Below are 9,307 nucleotides of genomic sequence, written 5' to 3' on the forward strand. Positions count from 1 at the left end.
AATAGACTTATAGTGTAGATGTCTTTTAAAATATATTGAATGTCACTGACATCCTAAATATTGTGTAGGATATTTTAGAATTTTTCTTAATTTCTCATGTAATAAAAATCTTTAGATGTTGCGAAGGAAAAAACAAAACAATAATTTTAGAACTGATGATATATGCATTTTTTCCCTTAGGCCTGAAGTTTCTACAAATAAGACATACTCTTTTCTAATTTATACGGAAGTGGATATTGGAGAACTACTAATGCTGAAACTCAAATGGAAGAGTGATTCATACTTTGGTTGGTCAGACTGGTGGAGTATCCCTGGCTTTATGATTGAGAAGATTAGAGTAAAAGCAGGAGAGACTCAAAAGAAGTAATTAAATTTATTTTTTGCCCATTCATTTTAGATTCACTCAAATGACATTACATAATCTAGAGGTAATATTTCTGGAGCACTCAACATTCAGGTGTAAGATTAGTAAGCTTTGTCTTTATGACCCAAGTTACTGTACCTATAATTAGGACTGTTCTTTTACTATGGTACTAGAAAAGTAATAATACTTCTATATCCTATGGGAGGAGCATAAGCCCTGAATTGATTGTAGTGGGAGTTGTGATCAGAAGTCACATATTTCTACTTTTCATTTTGTATTGTTTTGAAAATATGAAGTTATGGATAGAATCTTCAGAAATGTCACTTTGACATTCAAAGATTAAAACCATCTTCAAGCTTAAGATTTTCCTTCCAAGATAAAATTTATCCTCTCTTATCAGTCCCACCAGCATATATATATGCTGAATTGAAAAAATAATTCCATAAAATTTTAAATTTCTATACTAAGTGTGTTTGCAAGCTGCAGTATGCTATTATTAACAAAATTATTCTTTAAATTAGGGTGAATAAATTACTTCTCTTTGCTTATTTATATTTATGTTTTCCTAAAAAAATAAGAGAGAATCACATTTCTTTAGCTAGACCAGCTGAATTCAATAATGAAAATACTAAATATTATAATGTGGTATAGTTTATCTATTATCATATTTTGGTGAAAGCCTAGTTAGCAGTTTTAAAGTTGCTTCAGGCTCTATGACTATCTATATTTGACTGACTGCATTGCTGAACAATGTGTTATAGTCTTAAGCCTCTGGTTCAGAAACACTGCTGGCAAGAATAGCCTGAATATAAGTGGCTGGCTATTGGAAAAGTCAAAATAATCTCTATTAGGTGATCAGAAAGACTTTAAGCAGTCACAACTGAACTACTCATGTTTGAACTTTTTTTTTGATACTTGGGATGTGTTACATTCATTTTCTTCCACAGGGTGATCTTCTGTTCCAGGGAAAAAGTTTCTCATCTACAGAAAGGAAAGGCATCTGTGGTATTTGTAAAATGTCATGACAAGTCTCTAAATAAAAAGTCTGGCTGGTAAGCATAATGGGCTAAAGTTTTCTGGCATGCTTATCTTGCACTTTTAGGAACACTGCTTTATGCACTATTTTTTGCCCCATAACTAAAGATTTACACTGATCATTGTTAGAAACTTTTGGGCTATTTTTCTTAGCCTTTTGGAAGACACATCATATTCATCTGTGTTTTAAATGAGATTTCTTCTCCCCACCCACTTTTTTTTTTTTCCTTTCTGTCATCTGTGACCTTTGTCTATAGTGAAGGTCCTGGGTTTTCTTTTACTTGTTGAACTATAACAGACTTTTAACTTCTGTTTTGTTTTGTTTTTTCTATACTACACTCTTATTGCATTTATTTATCTTACGTGCAGAGAATGTAGTAATACAAACTAACTATTGGAGTAGCCTTTCTCAGGATGACTTCAGAGGAGCAAAATATCAACCATAGCTACCCATTCCTTCTTGATTTTCTCAAAACTCCGAAAGTGTAGGAGACACATCTTTCATCTCTGGATAAGTCTTTGATTCTTTCCTACATGACCTTTAAAGCTAATCCCTGTGCAGCTGTCAGCTGAATCTTTCCAGAGTGTCAGTACTAAATGGAAACTAAGCATGTGATTTTCCATACCGCCTCCTAAATTGCTGTATATATGCCAGTTCTTTCTTCTGCTCAATTCTTTGCCAGATGTCAAGTGTTATAGGTTACAGGTAGAAAGGAGAGAACTTAAATCATGCTGTACAAGCCAGTGGGGGGAATGGGAATGGCTGTATCAGAAAAAGTAATTAATTGCTTTTGATTTTCTTTTCCCAGTTAAGAATCACCTATTCAGAAAATTTTATTGAAGGAACTGTTTAATACATCTTTTATTTTTAATTTCTGTTTTACAATGTAATGTATTCTTGTTCATTACAGATAGATAAGGGTGAAATAGACAATGAAGTCACAGAAGCATGACTCTTGTCAATATTTTAATTTATTTTTAAGATGGAGACAAGAAACAGTGAGGGAAAGAGAGGGAGCCCACAACACCAAAGCTTCTTTGAATGCACAGTGTGTTGGGCTCAAAAATGAGTCTCATGTGGCAAAGCAGTGCAGTATTCAAGTGAAATATTTCATCAATCCATGATATTTAGATTTTTATCCTTTCAGACTTTATCTCTATACATGTAATATTATTCTTATTTCTTTTTAAAAAGGTAGAATTATGATATATGTTTTTGAATAACAAGATGGGGTCAGGAATTAAAAGCATTTGAGATAAACTTAAAATGGAAAATAGTTACTTGTATATATAAGTGGCCACTCTTGTACTAAAAAGTTCCACTGAGTATGCTATGTTTTTTGACATCAAAAATTGGAATCAATTTCACATTTGCTTTAACACCTAGAAGACAACTCTTTTCTTGTTTTCTTTCTTTTTTTAATCTTTTTATTGTTAGGGTTAATGGTTTACAGTGCAGTCATCAACACATGGATACAATTTCATTATGCACTATGACCTCAAATTTTCTTTCTTTTAAAAAAAATTTCTTTTCTGGGGGATTAATGATTTACAGTCAACAGTAAAGTACAATAGTTTGTACATGCATAACATTTTCAAGTTTTTCACATAACAATACAACCCCCACCAGAGGACCTTAAATTTTCTTGCACACTTCCCTTCCTCTCCTTTCCCAAAGTCCTTTGCTTTGAAGTTATAACATTATGCCCAGTTCATGTTCACTTTGTGTTCTTCCTTCCTGTCCTCACTAAATTTTTCTTATAATTGAGATCATTCAGTATTTTTCCTTCTCCTTTTGGCTTATATCACTTAATATTATGTCTTCAAGTTCCATCCAAGATAATGCAAAGGAGATGACTTTACTGTTTTTCTTTTTTCCCCCTTTTTTGTTGCCCTTGATGTTTAACACTGTGGTTATTACTATTGTTGTTACTGATGTCGTTGTTGTTGGATAGGACAGAAATGGAGAAAGAAGTGGAAAACAGAGAGTAGGAGGGAAAAATAGACACTGGCAGACCTGCTTAACCACCTGTGAAGCAGCCTCCCTGCAGGTGGGGAAGCTGGGGGCTCAAACCGGGATCCTCATGCCAGTCCTTGCACTTTGCACCATGTGTGCTTAACATGTTGCACTACCATCCGACCCCAGACTTTACTATTTTTAACAGCTGAATAGTATTCCATCAATCCCCTTCCCCAAATTAGGAAAAACAACCAGATTTAAAACAAAAAAAGTACTTTTGGTTATATTATTTAGACAAGTTGCTAGAATAAATTTATCTGGGAAATTTAATGATATAATCCTCATTATGGTATTACTGAGATAATAGGTATATGGGAATCTCAATTTTGTTTGTAGGAATCTGACTAATAACTTACTTCAGTTTTTCTTCTCTGTGACCAAATTAATTAAGGATTGTCTTTCTTTCATCTTGGTAAATCATTAGCATTATCTTGTCACAAGTATAGAACTAAGGGTTTCACTTCCCAAGCTAAATAAATAAAAATATTATTATTTCTATCAAAGCACAGGGGACCTGTACTCCCAGGTCCAAAAAGGATGACAGAGGACCTAGTGGGGGTTGTATTGTTATGTAGGAAACTGAGAAATGATATGCATGTACAAACTATTGTATTTACTGTTGAATGTAAAACATTAATTCCCCCAATAAAATTTTTTTTGAAAATACAGGGGAGATAGCATAATGGTTATGCAAACATTCTTTTGTCTGAAGCTCCTAGATCCTAGGTTCAGTCTCTCACACCACAAGCCAGAGCTGAGCAGTACTCTGATACAAACAACAATAACAAAAAGAAAATAATCCTATGTTTTGAAATCATTTTATTTAGTTCTCTAAAAATGACACTCTACTGGGATGTAGCCTATACTTAGGATATGAAATTTTTCATTCCTATGAACTTGCTACTTTCTCTGTGCAGGAAATCCTTTCATTTTGGTTTATCTCATAAACTCTGACCTGAATTTCCAGTTAAATCCTTTTCATAGTAAAAAGAGGAGAAGATTAGGTTGTTTACACATATACTATGCATATAATAAATTATCCTTCTTTTTCTTCTTTTTTTTTCAGAAAGTCTACAGAAAGAAAATGAATTTTATGAAGACTGGAGAAACTTTTACCAAAGATATCCTAATGTTTGGGTGACTTAATGTGAAGTATTAATCATAGCTATATTCTTGTTAGTATCAAATACTAAAAGGTGGCTAATTCTATTTAAGGAATATAATAGTCAAATAGCACATTTTCCAATACTTAAGGATGTGAAAATCACTGCATGTTGCTTTTTAAAAAGAAGTAAGAATAGTTTTCCCCCATAGTAAAGTAATAAAACTTATTTAGTGTATTCAGCTGTAACCTAAAATTTATTAGAACCTCACATTTTGATTGCATTTTTCTGATCAATATTGTCTCATTTTTCTTGTAAGTTTGAATGTATAAGATGGTTTTTTTGTGTCTGTGACATGAGTTACATCCACTTACTTAACCAGCTTAAATATATTTGGAATCATTATTCTTTTACTGATTTCTGCGAGTTACCGAGGACCTAATGGCTTGCAAAGAGAATAAAGAATGGAATTGGAAAAGTACTGAACTCTTAAACACAAAAGATATAAAGCAGAACAAATTGTTTAATTAGATTATGTCTTAGTAGGCCTTAAAGTTTATTGCTTAGTCTTTTCTCTTTTATTGCTTTGCTTCAATATTATATTTTAATAATATTATCTGGATAGGGTTTTAAAATAAACTTATGATCCACAGCTGACATATCATTTTAACCATGTGAAAAAGTGTAATATGACATTATTTTCACATTTTCAAAATTATATTCATTGATTTGGAATCATTTATTATATAGTAGATAATATTTCTATTTTTGGTGCATGTCAATATTTCTACCATGATTCTGATAATGATAATAATAATAATAGAAACATATTCAAGATCAACTTTTGTAGGATGCAGATTGAAAAATTTTAGACAAGGATAAGTCTTGTTAACAAACAAATGGAAAATTTACTGGAATGTATTCATAAACTGTATTGAAACCATTGTGGGCAATAAAAAAATTTCTTAGTTGTGATAACTACATAAGATGCCATGTGAATTGTTACTTTAGCAACTTGTCAGAGGTAACTGAATATATTTTATATACTAGAGCTTCTATTTTCAGAACATCTTTTTATATGTTAATATAAAATAATGAGCCATATGTCTCCGAAACCATTGCTAGAAACCCAAACTGTGAACATATATGGATATCTAAATATATGTAGCCTTACATATATGTTTATTTATTTATTTTTTATTTTTTATTTAAGAAAGGATTAATTAACAAAACCATAGGGTAGGAGGGGTACAATTCCACACAATTCCCACCACCCAATCTCCATATCCCATCCCTTCCCCTGATAGCTTTCCCATTCTCTATCCCTCTGGGAGCATGGACCCAGGGTCATTGTGGGTTGCAGAAGGTACAAGGTCTGGCTTCTGTAATTGCTTCCCCGCTGAACATAGGCATTGACTGGTCGGTCCATACTCCCAGTCTGCCTCTCTCTTTCCCTAGTAGGGTGGGTCTTTGGGGAAGCTGAGCTCCAGGACACATTGGTGAGGTCTTCAGTCCAGGGAAGCCTGGCCAGCATCCTGATGACATCTGGAACCTGGGGACCGAGTAATGAAGCTGAAGGGTTGTCATTCCACACGTGAAGTCTCTGGACACAGTCTGAAGTGAAGCATATTGAGGTGGCAATCGTTGCGTTGGTTAGGTTGTGATCGGCAGATGCAATATTATTTGATATGGATTGGGAGAGGCATACAAGAAAGTGGGCCCTATCCAAGGGTTCCAGGACTGGGGGAAGTAGAGGCTCTATAGTGGAGATGTGAGGTTCCTGCTGTCTTAGGGTTCAAAAAGACAATGGATAGTTAATGTTATCATCACATTATTTGGTAATTGGGTTAACTTTGAAAAGTCCTTTTGTTAGGGTTTGCTGTACAGTACCCAGTATCTTGTATATAGCTGTGCTATTGGTTGCTTCTGATCTACTTGGTCTAGGCTTTTGAGAGAGTCTGCATACCAAAATATATAAAGAGCTCAGCAAACTTAGCACCAAAAAAGCAAATGACCCAATCCAAAATGGGCAGAGGATATAAACAAAACATTCACTACAGAGGAGATCCAAAAGGCTAACAAACATATGAAAAACTGCTCTAGGTGACTGATTGTCAGAGAAATGCAAATTAAGACAACACTAGGATATCACCTCACTCCTGTAAGAATGGCATACATCAAAAAGGACAGCAGCAACAAATGCTGGAGAGGTTGTGGGGACAGAGGAACCCTTTTGCATTGCTGGTGGGAATGTAAATTGGTACAGCCTCTGTGGAGAGCAGTCTGGAAAACTCTCAGAAGGCTAGACATGGACCTTCCATATGATCCAGTAATTCCTCTCCTGGGGTTATACCCCAAGGATTCCATTAACACCCAACCAAAAAGAGGTGTGTACTCCTATGTTGATAGCAGCACAATTCATAATAGCTAAAACCTGGAAGCAACCCAACAACAGATGAGTGGCTGAGAAAGCTGTGGTATATATACACAATGGAATACTATGCATCTTTCAAGAACAATGAACCCACCTTCTCTGACCCATCTTGGACAGAGCTAGAAGGAATTATGTTAAGTCAGAAAGATAAAGATGAGTATGGGATGGTCCCACTCATCAACAGAAGTTGAGTAAGAAGATCTGAAAGGGAAACTAAAAGCAGGACTTGACCAAATTATAAGTAGGGCACCAAAGTAAAAACCCTGTGGTGAGGGGTAGACATGCAGCTTCCTGGGCCAGTGGGGGATGGGAGTGGGTGGGAGGGATGGGTCACAGTCTTTTGGTGGTGGGAATGGTGTTTATGTACACTCCTAGTAAAATGTAGTCATATAAATCACTAGTTAATTAATATGAGAGGGGGGAAATCAATTGTATGTCTCAAAGTTTTTCAAAACACAAACTGAATATTTTTAATATATAGGCTGTGTAAAAGTTTTTTTATAAATATAATTTATAGAACTTATCTAAATTTCAGGATTCAGTTTTCACAAATAAATTTTTATGTTAATGAATGTTTGAGAATTTTCTGGATACATTATCTCTGATTCTGAGTTCTAATTATTAGCTACAAAATGAGTGGCATATGTGAGACAATATGAAATAGATAGAAGGGTGATTTTTTTTTTTTTTTACTTTCTGTTGTCTTGATCCCATCAAGCATGGGTACACCCATATTTACAAAACAAATCTTAATTGACCTCAACTGACACATAAACAACAACAAATTTAAAATGTTTTCATTAGTGATTTAACAATGATTAACAAGGGGTACAATTCATACAGTTTCCACCACCAGAGTTCCACATTCCATCCCCTCCTTTGGAAGTTTCCCTATTCTTTATCACTCTGAGAGTATAGACCAAAATTCTTTACTTTTTAATTCATTTTTTAAAAATTATCTTTATTATTTATTGGATAGAGACATCCAGAACTCAAGCGGGAAGGGGGTGATAGAGAGGAAAAGAGACAGAGAGACACCTGCAACACTGTTTAATTGGTAAAGCTTTCCCCCTGCAGGTGGGGGTGGGAGCTCGAACCCAGGTCCTTGCTAATTGTAACATGTGTGCTCAACCATGTGTGCCCTGGACCAAAATTCTTTATGGGATGCAGAAGGTGGAAGGTCTGGCTTCCACAGTTGCTTCTCTGCTGAACATGTATGTTGACAGGTCAATCCATACTCTCAGCCTGGTTCTATATTTCCCTAGCAGACTAGGGGTATGGAGAGGTGAGGATCCCAGACACACTGATGATGTCATACACAGGGAAGTCAGGATGACATCATAGTAGCATTGGCAACTTGGTGGCTGAAAGGCAGTAAGATATAAAGCAAGACAAATTGCTTAGTCAACAGATACCCAAAGAAAAACAAAGATGAAGCTAAGGGTCTTCATGTGAGAAGAAGCTGTCTATTTTAGGTATGTTCCAAGGGGCCCATGACTAGTAATTTTTGCCTGGACCCAATAACTAATATTCAAGTGCACTAAAAGTATTGTCTGGGAAGATGGTTATCAGAGTTGAGAATAGGACTAGAAAGCTGGACATGACATAAGAGTAGTTCCCGAATATGAAGAAAATATCTAAATACCATTAACTGTAAACCCCATTGACCTGAGCTAGGCCCCATATCTATTCATATGTAGCACTGGAGCCTGTGTTACCTCTGCATATCTTTTAGTCTCAGTTTGCAATCCATAGTCACAGCTAGGAATACTGTAGGCTGCACTCATTTCAGGACCCATCTTCCTTAAGTGGCAGAGGATGTTGACCCAACCTTCCTTTGCATATTGGGGCAGTCTACATAGATGCAAGGTCCTGAAGTATCCCACTGGAGGGCTTATGGTGATGTTTCTGCTGGAAGTGATTTTACTAGGAGATCTTAATGCAATGCTCATAGCAAGAGACTGTTCAGCTAGACAAAATACCAAGAAAGAAATAGTGACTTTAAATGAAGCAATAGATAAAATGGAATTAAGAATTTATATATACTTCCATCCTGCCCAAAGGATACACATTTTCCTCAAAAACACATGAGTCAGTCTTAACAACTGAACATATGTTGGGACACAAAAACAGCCTTTTTTTATTTTTCACTTTAAATACAAATTCATCTTCTTTTTTTAGGTTTGATTCTTTTTATTAGTGACTTAATAATGATCGGAAAGATTGTGGGATAGGAGGGGTTCAATTCCTACCACCAGCGTTTCACACCCCAATTCCTCCATTGGAAGCTTCCTTATTCTTTATCTCTCTGGGAATATGGGGCAAAGATTTCTATGGGGTGCAGGAAATGA

General features: G+C 35.2%; 1 protein-coding gene across 1 annotated transcript in view; it reads left to right on the top strand.

Moving 5' to 3' along the window:
- LPL (lipoprotein lipase) overlaps positions 1-5,342 on the top strand; it is a 28,773-nt gene extending 23,431 nt beyond the window's left edge. The window contains exons 8-10 of the mRNA XM_016194858.2: positions 181-363; positions 1,312-1,416; positions 4,486-5,342. Coding sequence (XP_016050344.1) covers positions 181-363; positions 1,312-1,416; position 4,486 — 289 coding nt within the window. The 3' untranslated portion in view covers positions 4,487-5,342. The remainder of the gene's footprint in view (positions 1-180; positions 364-1,311; positions 1,417-4,485) is intronic.
- The last annotated feature ends 3,965 nt before the right edge of the window (positions 5,343-9,307 follow it).

This window comes from Erinaceus europaeus, chromosome 19, assembly GCF_950295315.1.
Source record: "Erinaceus europaeus chromosome 19, mEriEur2.1, whole genome shotgun sequence".
NCBI classification, from domain to species: domain Eukaryota; kingdom Metazoa; phylum Chordata; class Mammalia; order Eulipotyphla; family Erinaceidae; genus Erinaceus; species Erinaceus europaeus.